This window comes from Ursus americanus, chromosome 1 (genome assembly GCF_024610735.1).
Source record: "Ursus americanus isolate L20-20 chromosome 1, mUrsAme1.1.p, whole genome shotgun sequence".
Taxonomy (NCBI): Eukaryota; Metazoa; Chordata; class Mammalia; order Carnivora; family Ursidae; genus Ursus; species Ursus americanus.
This window is the reverse complement of record NC_142127.1, coordinates 87,143,634-87,159,816: the sequence shown is the minus strand read 5'-3', so window position 1 is coordinate 87,159,816 and position 16,183 is coordinate 87,143,634. Positions and strand designations below refer to the sequence as shown.

The following is a 16,183-nucleotide window of genomic DNA, read 5'->3' as shown; positions in this document are numbered from 1 at the left end:
GTGAACAGGTGAGCAATCATCTCTAATGCCAGCAAGCTTGAGAACAAGTCTGGAGAAAGAACATAAGACCTGACCTTCACACCAGGCTTCAGGCCCAAAGAAAGCCAGAGGTTTTTTTTCAGTCTCACCGTTTATCCCCTTCACTCCGATTTTAGGACAGAGTCATATAAGACTCATCTTTTCAATCATCTTGGAAGGTTCGAGGTTCTACCTGCCATTCTTCCCTTCCCCGTCTGTATTCCTAAAGTGAATAGTGATCAAAACCACAATGAACCAATGTGTACTGAGGACAAAAGGATTGGTTTGGATTGTTTTGGGACAGCTAGGTTGTTGGTCATTTGTCTATAAAATAGTGAATGACTTTTTGGCTCAAGGTTTCATATTACTAATGAAAAGAATCATATGGGGTATGTATCATTAGTTTCCTAGGGCTGGCAGAACAAAGTGCTATGGATCTGGTAGCTTAAGCCTACAGAAATGTGTGCGTTTACAGCTCTGGAAGCTAGAAGGGCTCTAGGGAGAATTGCTTCTTGCAGGTGCCAGCCTCTGGCGGCTCCTGGTGTCCTTGGCTTCTGGCCGCCCACTTCTAGTCTTTGCCTCTGTTTCCTTCCATGTGCCTATCCTCCTCTGTCTCAAGTACCCCTCTCTTTGCTCTTGTAAGGACACCAGTCACTGGATTTAGGGCCCCTCATAAATCCAGCTTGATCTTATCTCAAGATCCTTAACGTAATCACAGCTGCAAAGCCCCTATTTCAGAGTAAAGTCACATTCACAGGAACTGGGGATTGGGACTTGGACAGATCTTTTGAGGGGGACACCCTTCAATACACTACAGGGTACTTTTGGGGAAATGTTTGAGCTCAGAGCATTGGTTTTTATTTCACTTTTCTAGCATGGCCTTCTTCCATCCATGGTAAAAGCATGCTTTGCCATATAAAAATCCCCCCCACCCCCGAGCACGAGTGGTGGCCCTTGAAATGACATGATTCTGGAAGTACAGTTGCAGTGAGCCTTTGAGCAGAGCGATGTCCCAGTCCTCCGGCACTGGAGTCCACTGCCATGTGAATCCCATACGGACAGACTCAGAGATCTGGAAGAGCCTACGATGCGACGTGAAGGGAGTGCCGTGCAAATGCCACACACTAAAGCCAATTTCACAAGGGCCCCTTTGAAGTGTTTCAGGGAGTACAAGTCTTACGCTCTAATTTTTACTCACTCTAATCTCTGATTTTCATTGGCTGTCGATAACTGATAAGCACCACGACTGTCCACTTGTTGAAAAGCCACAGAAAAAAGGGAGAGAATTACAACCGTGGCTGAGTCGTTATTCGTGGCTCTCTCTTAAGCCACCTCCGTGAACCACGAGTTGAGTGTCCACATCGCTTTAGCTCCCAGCTCTCCTCCACAGCACCCCGAGAGCAGAATTCACGCACGTATGTATCTGCGGGCAGTGCACAGGGGACGGTGTCTGTTTTTTCTGCAGTGCCTGGAGTTCCCAGCAGGGAAAAACAAAGTCTCAGTTTGCTCTTGAGGGTTGTTTCCTGCCATTCTGAGAAGGAATTGAACAGGGCCTGTGAGTGTGGGCAACAGAATGGAATTTTCTGGACCATAAAGGAACACTGGGTGTGTGTCTTCTGCTCCAGACGTGTGAGCATGGAGCTGGGGACGGGAGCCTTCCCTGCTCAGCTCTCCTGACCTCTTAGAGTTTGTGCTCAGAGCCACCCATGTATTAAGCACTGTCTTTATGTCTAGGACTTAAATCTTCGCCGTAACCCTGGGAGGCGCACACGATTCGTGTTATTCTCAGTAGCTGTGGTCTGTAGTCCCTGAAAATGCTGAATGAAAGGATCCTGAGCCATTGCTCCAGGGGAACCTCCAGGGTTGGGGTCCTGCAAGCCGATTGGTCAACTGCTCCATTTGCCTCTGGTTTTGTGTGTGTTTCTGCTTAAAGACACCTTATTGTGTATATTTTGTTGATTCATTAACATTGAACTTTGATGCCTGAAGGAAGCTTATCTAACCCACGTGTTTGAGGACTTCAGCACAATGCTTGGGGGCCATTCTAATCAGCGGAATCACCAATAAAAAGCACAAAAATGCCAAAAAATGCGACACTAAATACACCACAAGAAGGCCACTTGTCTACACTAGGAGAGCGGAAGCAAGAAAGCAGGACACTGTCTTGTTGGAGCTCGGCTGGGGACGTGCCCCTTGAGTGCTGCAAAAGCACCACCCGTATCGCTTTGGGACGACGGAGAGATTTTAGTAGGTGGGTGAACGTGCAAATATGGGGGTGATGAAGCTCAGCCGTAACTGTGTCTCCCGTCCCCACTTGACGGTTGAAGAAACTGAGGCACAAGAGCTTGCTCAGAGGCGTACTTGGCTGAGCTGGGGTTCAAATCCTGTTATGCTGCATCACCGTAGAAAGAGCAGAGGCTGCCTCGTACGCAGGGAGACGTGTAACCGGCTGCTAACGTGGCGTGTGCTAGAAATTGTGTTTACAGTACGAGACTTGCCCCGATTTGTTATAACCTGGGGTCGGGAGCCCTTGGGCCCGTTTTGCTGTGTTCGGGCTGCCTGTGGGAAAGCAGGTGCCCATGGGAAAGAAGGGCAGTGGGTTTAAGACACTTGGGAGGCCGTCAGCACCAGCTCGAGAGGAACCATAACCCTTCACACGCATGGAGTTGTTCATTTCACAGTGTGGACTCACATGACCTCCGGGCCGAATAAATTGTCTTCTGCCCTCAGAAGGACTTAAAAAAAAAACAAAACAAAACGCTGGCTGAAGTGTTGCAATCAGTGAGATCTCTCCGAGCTGGGCCCAGATGGCCTGACTCTTTCCCGTCGTGTGCTGCAGGGCTCCCCGCGCCAGCGCCGCTCGCCCCAACTTCCTGCAGAACCAACCTGCAGGTGCAAAGCCCGGAGCCCGGGGCCAGACGGTGATTCACAGGAAGCGCCCGCAGAGGCACCAAGGAGTCCTGCTGCAGGAATCGGCTCCGGCGCGAAGAATCTATGGCAAAGCCTGGACTTCTACCTTCATGGAAGACAGAGGAGAGAGAGGCGTGGGTCAAGGGCACAGTTCCCTGAACGGGGCCTCAGGTCCAATGAGTAGGAGGAGAATGCTTTCACAAGAAGTCAGCCACTCACAGCATAGAGGGATGACTTTTAAAGGTTTTCTTCCCAGGCGACCTCCAGCGTCCCTCTTCCCCTTTCATGAATTGCGTGAGTCAGTCTTAGTGACATGGGAAATTCCTGAGAAGATGAAATTTCTCTTATGCATCCTGTGATCAAGGTTTCCTGGAACTTTTTATTTTCTAGATACCTTGAAGTGATCTTATCACTACACCTTTGTTTAAAACATAAATTCGGCTTCAGTGCTGGGTAAAATAAGTTCATTTTTTTTAGCGATCAAAGTCCTTTGTAGTCTGGTTACTACATATTTGTTTTGTGCCTTTTGTATACTGTGCACTCTGTTCTTTTGGGCCTTTTTAAGGGAATAATTTTGGTGACACAATGTGTGTTTAAAGGACCACCTTTTGTACGGTAGAAACAACAACTATAAAGTGAATATTCTTGTAACCACCATCCGGGGCAAGAGATAACTGTAACTAGCCCTGTACCCCCCGCCCTTGATTGTATCTAGATTTTTGTGATAGTCATTTCCTGGCTTTTCTTTAAAGCTTTACCATCTATGTGTGCACCTTGAAAACGTATTTAGTTTTGTCTACCTTTAAGCTGTACCTAAATGACATCAAGCTGTGTGAGACCCGTCCCCCTTGCTGTGCATAGCTTAACTAACTCGTGATTCTCAGTGCTCCGTAGGGTATCCATTTTGTTCACTCATTCGGCTGTTGGTGGACTTTTGGGTGGTTTCCACTTAAGCGCTATTACACCAGGTTTAGATTTTAAAGTCAGCGCATAAAGTGAAATTGTTCAGCCTTCAGCCATATGGGTCTCCCTCGGGTCCTCAGATACACCAAACATGCTCCTGCCTCAGGGCCTTTGCACTTCCTGCTCTACCTGCTTAGAATGTTCTTTCTCCACTTACCGGTATGGGTAACTCCCTCACTTTATCCAGGTCTCTGCTCAAAGTCATTTTATCAGAAAGTGCTTCCCTGACAACCCCTTTTAAAACAGTGTCCCCACCCCCTCCCTCTGTCTCTTATTCACCAGGTATTCCTTCCAAGCCCTGAGCATCGCCTGACATAAACGTATGTACTTATTGCCTGCTTCCTTCCTCGAGACTGTGAGCCCCACCTTCATTAACTTAAATAGCTAAAAAAGGTGAAGAGTTTGTCTGTGAGGCTGGAGACAGGGATTCCAGCCTCATTTCTACCATTCAGAGCCCTGTGAACTTGGGAAACAGCAATTCACCACTCAGCAAATATTTATGGTGCATCTCCTACGTGCCGGGATCTGTTGTAAGCACTTGTGATATGCCGCCAAGCCAAGCAGGTAGTGATCCTCTCCCCCTCATATTCTAGTGGGGGGAGGAAGCAGCAAACATAATAAGTGAATCGGAAGATAAATATGTGTGTAGGAAAAAGAAAAGGCAGAGCATGGCCAGGGGAGCACGCTTGCCATTTTAAGTAGATTGGTCAGGGCGGGCCTCATCGAGGAGCTGATGTTTAGACAGAGATTTGAAGGATCGGAGGGAGTGAGGCATTTGGGGGAAATCTGGGGGAAATCATTCTAGGCAGAAGGATCAGCCGGTGTGACTGGGGGGTTCAGGGAACAGCAAAGAGGCCAGAGTGGCTGGGCTGTCCTATGGGGCCTAACAGAATACTGTATGACTGGCTTATAGTCTAGGTCAAATGGGAGGCATTGCAGGGTTTTGAGGGAGGGGGACATGGTCTGATTTACATAGTTAGGGGATCACTTGGGCTGTTGTGTGAGGGATGGAATTGGTGGGAGGCAACGGTAGCCAGAAGTAGGTGGAAACAATGAGTGGAGCGATTCTTACGCCAGCTGCGAGACCGACCCCCCAGCTCACCGGACCCTGGACTCTGTGCTGGGGCAGGCTAGTGCACACTCCTTTCATCCCTGGCACAGGATGGCGGGGGGAGGGTGGATAGTTTCTGAATGTAGAGCCAATAAGACTTTCTGATGGCTTGGAGGTAGGGCATGAACGAGCCCAGAGTGGCATCGGCATTTTGGCCTGAGCCGTTGGAAGGATGGAGTTCCCATGACCTGAGTGGAGGCTGCCGGAGGGGAGGTTGGAGGGGAGGACCGGATGCTGGGTGGGGAGCTCGAGCTGCCATCACACAGCCACAGAAACAGGAAGAAGCAGGACGTGTAGGAGTCTGGGGACACAGGTGTAGACTCAGGAATGTGCCTCGTGTAGGTGGTATTTGAAGCCGTGAGTGGGGGTGAGTGCGAGCAGAGGACAGACCAAGGACCGGGTCTCACCCTCCTGAGCCCCCTGCCTGCTTCCCAGGGTTCTTGTCAGGGCCATCTGCAAGCCAGAAAGTGCTGGACACATGCGCGAGACGCGATGGCGCGGGGCTCTCGTTCAGCCCCGGGGACAGAAAGCAGAGAGGGCAGGGCACAGCGGGCAGCAGGGCCAGAAAGGGGCCCCCGGGGGGAGCTTTTCTTCCTTCATATTGAGGCGGGTCATGCCTGCGGCATTGGAGGACGTCGTGGACCTCGGGGTGAAATGCTGAGAAAAATTCTGGCATCAGTGGAACCGTGTTTAGACTGGGGGTTAAGTAGCGGGTTAGCAAGGTTTGAGAAAAAAACCAGAGTATCTGGCGGGAGGGAAGGAAGGAAGGAAGGAAAAAGGGAGGGGGAATGTAGGAAGGGAGGGCCAGAGAGAGAGAGAAAGGGAAAGAAACATAGAGGAAGGACGGAGGGGGAAAGAAGGAGAGGGGGAGGATCTCGGATCCAGCTGCTCCATCACTGGGGAGCTTCCTTAGCAAGAGGAGGGAAAGGTCTGGAAGCCAGAGGCTCAACAGGAGACCAGTTCTTGGTGGAAATCAATAGAGGTGTCCTTAGGGGGTGCCTCCAAAGAGCCTTCGGGGTCTGCTTTTTGAGACATATGGTTCCTGTTTATTGGAGATTAAAAAAAAAATTTACTTATTTATCCGAGAGCCAGAGAGCAAGAGCGTGCAGGCTAGGGTAGGGCAGAGGGAGAGACAATCTCAAGCAGACTCCCTGCTGAGCACAGAGCCGGACATGGGGCTGGATCTCACAACCCTGTGATCATGACCTGAGCCGAAACCAAGAGTCGGACTCTCAACCAACCGCGCCACCCAGGCGCCCCTACTGGGGATTTTTATCTTTCGCTGTCTTTAGGGCTTCAGTCTTGCGCCAGCGATCTCTGACACACGGCCTGCCTGTGGGGAGAGCTGTGGGGTCACTGCAGCTGCTGGCCTCAGCAGCCAGCCTGTGTGCGCGGTATTCTGTGGGGCCTTCCAAAATCTTGCTGGTAGGGAGGACGCATGGGAAGCTCTGGAAACTCTTGGTAAGCAGCCTTAGTGGCTGCCGGCACTTCGCACCCGCAGTCCCCAGGCAGGGAGTCCCGTGTTCCCAGAGCTTGAGTCTCCGGGGAGCTGCAGATGGATTGCAAGACAAGACGCCGAGTGACTTGGGTCTTGTGCCCCCAGGTGGGACTAGGGGTGGAATCATCCTACCTTTTGGGAGTGAAAGCTGCTTCTGCCTGTAATGTAACTTCAGAGCTTTCTCTCAAATGCCCGAGGCTAATAAAATATTCATCATCAGCAGATGGTGGCCAGGGGCAAAACAGCTGCTCTCACTTTCTTTAGAACCTTTTTGAAATCATTATATGGGGGAGGGAGAGAAAGTGAAGCTCCTGATTCAACACCCCCTCTGTCCCTGCCTTCTGTCCTCCCTGGGCTTCTTGGGCTTAGACCTCAGGGCCTTTGCACTGAATTTTCTTTACAGAAGCCCCAGAGTCCTTGACAGAGTTTCCCGAGCTTCTTCTCCAGTCGTTTGCTTTAGGCTTTTCTTTTCTTTTCTTTTCTTTTTTTCTGGTCTCTCCACCTTAAGGGTTTCAATTTTAAAATAAAGTGAATTGTTGCTTGGACTAGGGGGGTGGTGAAGGATAAAAAGAACAGGGACTGCATGCCGGAGCAGAGCTGAAGAGAACCCTCCTTCACTTTCGTCTGGACCAGTATTGGGCTGACCAGATGCGCAGGCCACATTCCACACTCAGGAGGACGGCAGGAGCCCCAGGCAAACAGCACGGGTCAGAGTTCTTGCTCGCCCAGAGGCAGAAGCTCTCGATTCTCTTGCCTGTTTTACACCGTCCCCCTGGGTGTCCGTGACTAGGCAGTCCGAGGCTCGTGGGACACCAGGGCAACACGGCTTCTAATTAGGGCAGCGCTAGACGTGGAGAGAACTCTGGAGGCCCCACCTGTCTGGAGGCATGAGCCCTTCTGAGCAGGCCCGGTGTTAACCTCTCTGTAGGGCTGCGTTTGTGTTTGCAGACGAAGCGGGAGAGGTTGTGGTTCACACTGGCTGGGGTCAGGCATGCTCTTGTGAGAGTGTGTGTGTGTGTGTGTGTGTGTGTGTGTGTGTGTGTGTTGGGATGAGAGACAGACAGACAGATAAAGAGGGAGAGAGAGAGAGAGAGATTGGTTTTGAGAGGCAGGGGGACTAGCCAGGGAGGCACCTGTTGTAATCTTCTCAAAACATGCAAAGAAATCGTGGACGGCTAGCAGCAGGTGGGCTAGGTTGTTCACGATCAGATGTTGTTGATCACTGATTGTGTATGTGGATACTGGTTCATTTCTCAACCTCCTGCTTTGGGGACGTTTTAAAAACGTGGCAACAGTGAGTTATGGCTGAGATTTCCTTTAACAGCTCACTTTGCTACATTCGACACGTACTTTTAAAGCACCTCGTCTGTGCCGGACCCTGCCAGGCGATGTGGGATGTCAGAAAGTGCAGAATCCAGCCCCTGCGTGCAGGAACTTTCCGGCCTGTGCAGAGTCGAGACTTACACAAATGGAACAGAGTCGGGGACAAGTAAGAGAGCGATTTCAGGAAAGTACTAGGGTTTTGCGGCCCCGGAGGGAAATGCAGGGTGCTATCGGGAGCCCACGTGGCGGCTCCCATGTGCCTCTGGGGTCTCGATGCCCTGAGGAGCCACCCTGGGGAGTTTGCGGTTTGTGCGGGGAGGGCTGCACACGTGTGGCTGTTATCTGAGCTGCCCCATCTGCGGGTGTATCCCTGTCCGGTCTGTGACACGTGGCTGCTCAGAGCCTCCTCTTGCTGGGAGGACTGTCCGCTGGCCGTCAGTCCTTGACAGACGGTTAAGCAACGCCAAAATCTGGTCCCTGTCTGCAAAGGGGGATAGTGTTAGCTACCCTTCTGACCTCAGATGGCCCCGTCACAGGAGGGATGGCAGGTGGGAGCCTGCGGGCGAAGCACTGTGTCATGCAGTGTGTTTTACCAATGGCTGTGCAAGCTACTCAGGCAGAAAGCCGTCGGAGGCAGCGCCTTTCACATGAGGGACACCTTTCCAGTGTCTGCCTGCCCTTTGGAATTCCTCTTGGCCCCACCTTCTGTCTTCCTTGGCACTCACTTGTTCTCTCCAGTCGCCCTCCCTCCCCTGCTGTTTAAGTCTAGCTAGTCCCCAAGGCCTTGCCTTGCTCCCTAGGCCCAGGCCGGTCCTCCGTTGCTATGGCTTCCAGGTGATGGAAATGCAAGTGCATTTCTCCCTAGTCTAGATGGCCAGCCTCATCCTTGTTCCCAGGCCCAGATCCTGACCTCCCTGTGAATGTCCCTTAGGCTCAAGGTCAGGCCTGGCCTCCTCCGTGCTGTGCCAGTTAAAGGTATCCCTCTCCCGCGTCAGCTAGGACTCTGCTCACACCTCTTGGCTGCCGGCCTCTGGGCTCCAGCATCTCAGGATGCTGGAGTGTGTCCTCCCATGTCCATTCCCGCCCTGTTTCTGCAGCCATACCCTTGCTCGTGCTCGCCCCAACCAGTATTTCACATGTTTAGAATGACATATGTATTTATTAGCAGAACTCCACCTTCCCTGTGCCCCAAAGAAACCTTCGTTGTAACTCTAACAAATGAGATTTAAATTGAGCAGTCCTTGTGGTTGTGGCTGGTGTGTGGGCTTCTGTCTCTGTCTGCCAGGGGAGCCCTATCCATCTCCGGCTGCACTCCTCCCCCCCAGCCACCCCCCAGGCCTCTGACAGAGGACCGCAAAAATCAGGTCATGGACACCGCACCTGCTATCTTGGGATGGCCTCCTAGGCCATGTTCTGGTTCCTTCTTCCCTCTGAGTTGTTTCTGAAACCCAGACCTGACAAGGCTCAAAATCCCCTTAACTTTTCACAGTTCACAGAATAAATCCCGAACTCCAGCACTGTCATCAGTCTGACCCCGAATGACCTTTTCTTCTTCCATCCTTCTGTTTCCCTCTGCGCGTGCACTGTGTGGTGTAGCCATACAGGGAGGCTTGGAATTCCCCAGCCCTGTGGGCACCTCAGTCCTCCGTGCCCTGCTCCTGCTGTTCCCTCTGCCAGAAATACCTTTCCCCTGGCCTCTCCTCCTGGAGACAGGCTGTGCCTGGAACTCTGTTCTTGTCTTTCAACTTGAAGCCCAAGCACCCCTTCTTTATGATGCCTACCTGATGCTTTCCCGTGCTGGCTCTCAAGGCTCCCTGAACTCCCCCTCTATAGCAGGTATCCCAGTTTTTCACTCTATAGTCACCTGGTCATTCATGATGGTGTTTCCCTCCTTAGGCTCTAGTGAGGTCCAAGGATGGGGATCGTGTCTGTTTTGTTCACAGTTTTACGGAGCCCTGTGATTAACATGGAGTCAGGGCTTCATACATATAATTAGATGAAGGGAATAGCCCTGGCATGACCCTACCTGTGCAGTCCCACAGAAGCTCACCAGGGCCAGGTCCAAGCACGTCCTAAGTATGGGGCTTTGTGGCTCACCTCCCGCAGAAGCCCAAGCACGGATGCCACCGTGTAGAGATTAAATCCCAGAACAAACACACAAGAGGGGTTACTGAACTTCTTACTCAACAGTCCACATTGTCTACTGAAAGTATTTGGATATGCATAGGTGTTTCTTTACTTTCTTATAAGGAATTTGATAGACATTCCTTGCCATTGTGTTCTTAATTTACTGTGCTTCCTTGAACTCAGAGCCCGTGAAAAGTTCAGCTCTTCGGGTCAGTTGTCAATTTCTTCTTTTAATCACACAAGAATTTTATCCCCCCCCCCCAATGGATTTCTTTTTTTGGTTTTCACTGCTGGGATGTGCACTGCTAAACAGCACGGTGAACGTAGTAAAATCCCCTCTTCCCAGGCGTCTGGTTACATCTATTCTCTGCCATTGTTAAAGTGATTTTTAAAAAATTGTTCTATTGTGCTATGCTTAATTATTAGAGACAATTCAGATCTTGTTATTAGAAATATATATTTATATATTGCATTGTATATTGTACAGTATATAACATTTTATTTGTATTATATGTTACATGCATATGATGTATACATTATATATATCACATATATTACCAAACGCTTATACCCCTTTTTTTAAACACCATAGTGATAGCAATCCATATTCTTCATTTGGAGCAACTCTGGCGAGAGATGATGAAAAGAATTTGTGGAGCATGCCCCACGATGTGTCCCACACAGAGGCAGACGACGACAGAATCCTGTACAATTTGATAGTCGTTCGAAATCAGCAGGCCAAAGATTCAGAGGTAAGCAGGCCCCCGTCGAGATCTTGCTGTGTGCGGATGATAATGGACTGTCAGAAATAGCAGTGACCGAGAAGGCCAGCTTGGCATAAAGAAAAGGAAAGGTGAGATGTTCGGCATGGGAGCAGGTATTTTAGCAGCCTGTGGTTGCTAATTATAGCTGGTCTTGGTCAACCTGCTGGATACACAGATAAGACTGACTTCCAGTTATGACCTCGATGATGCAAGGATTACAGAAACAGCAAGGCAGTCCTGCCGAAGACAGTTGATCACCTTCTATGGCTTAACTGTGCTTCTGTAATTTTTCCGGTGGCTTAGCAAGCCACAGTTAGAAGATTCAGACTGAAGTGGACGGGTATTTTGCATTATCACGAATCGTGAATTAGCGGGGCCTGAATTAGTTTTATTTATTTTTTTCTGTTGATAGCTTCTTAAATTATGCTGATTAGACAGCAGCATATCATACTTTTTGTGATGAGGCATGAAATCAATCTTTTCTTTCAGTAGTAGCAATCTTTAAAATTATTAATTTTTCAGAGCAGTTTAAGATTTATAGAGAAATAGAGCATAAAGTACAGCCACTACCTCCAGGGTCCATAGTTTCCCCCATTAATAACATCTTGCATTGGTGGGGGTACATTTGTTACAGACAGTATTGATACATGTAACTAAAGTCCAGAGTCTAGGTCAGGGTTCACTCTTTGTAGTATACATTGTTAGGGTTTTTGACAAATGGATAATGACAGGGGCTGAAACACTCTTAATGAACTCTTATCTCCATGTTATTGGTATGGGAATGCTGGAATATTGAAAAGGAGAGAACTATATAAGTTAAGAGAAAACAACAGGAGAGATCATGTTTCATTTTCTCATTATAGCTCTCTATATAATACAATATAATATAGTATGATGGGTATCATTTTCCAAATAATACAGAGTTTTCTAAGTTCTGTGTTCATCAGTTAGGTCTTTTTTAAAAAAAGGTTTTATTTATTTATCTGATAGAGAGAGAAGGAGCACAAGCAGGGAGAGGGGCAGAGGGAGAGGGAGAAGCAGGCTCCCCGCTGAGCAGGGAGCCCGATGCGGGGCTTGATCCCAGGATCCTGGGATCATGACCTGAGCCAAAGGCAGATGCTTAACTGACTGAGCCACCCAGGCACCCCCATTAGTTACTGAGTAAATACCTATATTAAATATAGACTTCATGTTTTACTTGTATCTTTTAATAATTGAGAGGAACAGGGACATTGAAAATCCCAGGCTCTGGCTCTGAAGAGAAGTACCACAGAGGATATATGTGTGTTGTTGGGGGCAGGTGGCCATGGAGGGGAGTCATCTGTTCCTTATCTGGGTTTCTTTATTTTTGCTAGTTAATTGCTCACTATTTTTTCCCCAAAAAACATGCATGATCAGGAAGTGAAAACTTTTAGAAGAGACATGTGTCCTTTTATTCTCTGAGGCTTAGATATCTTTGGGGGGTTAGAAGCAAGTGTGGAGGCGGGGATCACGGGGTGGGGGCAGGGCTGACAGTTGCCTCTGGTCCTTCAGGCGTGGGGTAGGGGTGGACTGGAGAGTCTGAAGGGGCTATGGGTGAGAGTCCTTCCTTGAGTGTGCAGTGCTGAGGAGGACAGCCTCTGCTAGACACCTGTCACAAGGTTTAACTCAGGGGCACAGCATCCTACAAGTGGCCAGCTATGTTTTGCGCTGGCCCCTGGCTTCCCGTGTCCCCGGCACAATTCTGTCCTCTGCTAGTAACACCGAAAGCATATCATCAAGCTGCTCCAGCCAAGTCCTGCTGCCCTGGCTGCTTTTCCGGAGCATATGGACAGGAACGTGTGACCTTGCTTTCCCTTCATGAGAAGAGCCACCCTCACCCTACTGAATCGGGCTGACCAGTGAGGGGTTCTTTCTGCCACAGTGAGAGTAGACCTGCTCTGACCCCACCATGCCCAAAGCTGTTAACAGCAAGAGGGCTGTCATACATGGCGCACCCCCCTCTCTCCAGGGCCCCAAGTAAAGGGGCAAGGGACCGGAAGGGGTGTTTGGAGCTGAGGCTGGCAGCTGTCTCTGGAGGACCGTCTTCAGCTGTCTTTACTGTTGGAAAAGCCAGGGCAGGAGGCTACGAGCTACAGAGCCCTTGGATAAGCACAGCTTCCCAAGTGGCCTCTTGCATCATTTCTGCGCTGCTCTTGAGAACTGAGTGAAGGGCCGTGCGGGAGGCTTTTCCTTCTCCTTGCCTCAGAAATGGACAAGCTTGCCTCTAGAGGAGCTCTAACGGAGACAGGCCATCAAATAAACAATACGAAGATGTGATGGTAATCACACATGAAGTGATTCGAAATATCTCTGCTCATGGTGCTTCCTTTTTTTCAAGTGTAAAATATACACACACACACACAGTATGTATATTGCATAAAATAGAGACACATTTTATATGCAATTGTATCATAAGTGTACGTATTACTATATATATTATCTGCAAATATAGAATATGTACACCTGGATAACAATTTTCTTATATTTTCTTCCAAAAATTTGAAACACATATAAAAGCATATATTAATATATCCCTTCATTTTCTCCGTATTACATACTGCTCCTCACCTTGATTTTTTCTACTTAATGATTTATTTGAGACCTAGATCCATTTCAGGATCCATTCATGCTCTGGTTTTACCTCATGGCTTTGGGGGAGGGGTCTCCAGTATTCTCTTACCTGGATTTGCCATCCTTTATTCAGCCAGTCCCTATTAACGTTTACGTTGGTTCAGGTTTTTTGAGGCAGTGCTGCAGTGGATAGCCATATATACTTGCATGACCTTGGGTGGAGTTTTCTGGAGTAGAATTGCTGGGTCAAAGTGCATTGAAATGCTGGACTTGCCACAGCGCCTCCTTCTTGGAGGAACCTAGGAAAGAGCCCTGAGGCTGTGGAACTGGGGAGCACTGGAAGCTTATTCTGTGCTCAAGGGGAGCAGCTGCTGAGCTCTAGACAGCTGTTTGCCATGCCGAGAACATGGATCTGGAAATGCCAGAACTTTTGATTTTTTTTTAAAGATTTTTTTATTTTAGACATTGAGAGAGAGAGGGAGGGGAGGGGCAGAGGGAGAGACACTTCAAGCAGACTCCACGCTGAGTGGGGAGCCTAACGAGGGGCTCGATCTCACTATCCTGATATCATGACCTGAGCCGAAACCAAGAGTTGGATGCTTAACGTACAGAGCCACCCATGCACCCCACAGAACTTCTGATTTTTAAGGGAAGCTGGAAATCCAAACTGACATATACAATGTCTAGATTTTTGTTTTTGTTTTTATTTTTTTATTTTTTTAAAGATTTTATTATTAGGGAGAGAGAAAGAGCACAAGCAAGGGGAGCGAGAGAGGAAGAAGCAGACTCCCCGCTGATCAGGGAGCCCAATACTGGGCTCCATCTCAGGACCCTGGATCATGACCTGAGCCGAAGGCAGATGCTTAGCAGACTGAGCCACCCAGGTGCCCCAAATGTCCAGATTTTTAAATGATAACTCACATTAGAAAATGTGTCACCGGGGCATCTGGGTGGCACAGCGGTTAGGCGTCTGCCTTCAACTCGGCGTGATCCCAGCGTTATGGGATCGAGCCCCACATCAGGCTCCTCTGCTATGAGCCTGCTTCTTCCTCTCCCACTCCCCCTGCTTGTGTTCCCTCTCTCGCTGGCTGTCTCTCTCTCTGTCAAATAAATAAATAAAATCTTAAAAAAAAAAAAAAAAGAAAATGTGTCACCTAAACAAAATATATTTATGGGTTGCAAATATATAGGGAACATTTACAAGGATGACTACTATGTGTTATTATTGTTATGTTGTCTGGTATGAGTGAAAAATGAACCCACCATTGATTAAGAAAGTGGGGTTGGGGGGCGCCTGGGTGGCACAGCGGTTAAGCGTCTGCCTTCGGCTCAGGGCGTGATCCCGGCGTTATGGGATCGAGCCCCACATCAGGCTCCTCTGCTATGAGCCTGCTTCTTCCTCTCCCACTCCTCCTGCTTGTGTTCCCTCTCTCGCTGGCTGTCTCTGTCGAATAAATAAATAAAATCTTTAAAAAAAAAAAAAAAAAAAAAAGAAAGTGGGGTTGGGAAGCCAGTCGGGCTGTGTTTTAAGTTTGAAGGAGTTCCTTGTTTATTACTGTTGCTCATTTTCTTTTTCACAAAGGATGAAACTGGTACAAATGTTAATAAAACAGAGGATTTTAGTTTTGAAAGAAAAACAAATTCTACCTACTGAGGTACAAGGAACCCTAGATATTCTTATGTGATACAATTTAGAAGCTCAGGCAGGTTATTAGGAAAAACTGGGCATATGGTTTTCCTTGAGTCAGTAGCATGCTGGAAATGTCCATATCTGGGATTCCCTGAAAAATGAAAAATAATTTCAAAACAGTGTGTGTACTACCTCCATTGTCCTAGTACAGGAAACACTGCGAATAGTTAAGGCTAAATTTGCACTGTTTCCCCAAAATGAAAAAAAAAAAATCAGAAAAGCAGTATATGAAGAGTAAATAATGAAGCAAAGCCGGAACTTAAAGTTACTTGCGGTGACAGAAGACGTAAAATGCGACACTATTGAAATCCAGTAGAATGGACTTTCATTTGCAAAAGCTTCAAAGCAGACTTTCAGTAGAAGAAATAATGCATCTGCCGATCTCCAAGCAGTGGAAAACTTACTGCTCTTGCCTTTGAATGATGCCATAAAATACTTTATGTTTGGGAAATGGTGAACAATGTCAAAATCATGCCCCTGTATCAGCACTGTTACGTTCACGCCCACTGAACGAATTGTACTTCACATAATCCACTCCGTTCTAGGGAGCTTGCCATGGTTTATGAGATACCAACACCTCTTAATTATTTATGAGTATACCTAATTTTAATCATACTGAGTGATCTCGTCCTCCAAGATATCCCTACTAATGAAAATAGTGCCAGGCACTGTTAACCATGTTGCATGTATTAACTATGTCCTCTTCACCACAACGCAGTGAGGTGTTAACCATTGTTATTTCTTTCGGAAGCAACTTGTCCAAGGCCATACAGCTGAAAACGTGCAGCCGAGATCTGAATCTTGGCTTCATGAATCCAGAGACATCCTATGTCATGAGCGCCATGATTGAGATCGTGAGAAAGGAATAGGTATGGTCTGCAGTTTGATGTAGATTTCAAAATGAGTGAGCCAAGTCCGCCCAAAGCCTACTTCTGTGACTTGATGCCAGGGATGAGAGCTGTGTTCGAGGCTGAGGATCGTGACCGAGGTTTAGGAAGTGTTCTTGGTGGTCCCATATAGCACACCGTTCCCGGCTGATGCTTTTCCGTGGGGATCGCAGCCAGTCAAGGCTCCTGTCCCGGGCTTCTGTTTTATCTTGTGCCCTTGCATCCCATCTCTGCTTTGTTTAGTGTTCCCTGACGTAGGTGATTTGATGTCCTTTCTGACGGTTCAGTAACAGTCAACAC

General features: G+C 48.3%; 1 protein-coding gene across 1 annotated transcript in view; it reads left to right on the top strand.

Annotated features, from left to right (window-relative positions):
* Positions 1-16,183, top strand: part of MREG (melanoregulin) — a 55,776-nt gene that overhangs the window by 5,495 nt on the left and 34,098 nt on the right. Inside the window, exon 2 of the mRNA XM_045806684.2 lies at positions 10,543-10,702. Within this exon, the coding sequence (XP_045662640.1) occupies positions 10,543-10,702 (160 nt within the window). The remainder of the gene's footprint in view (positions 1-10,542; positions 10,703-16,183) is intronic.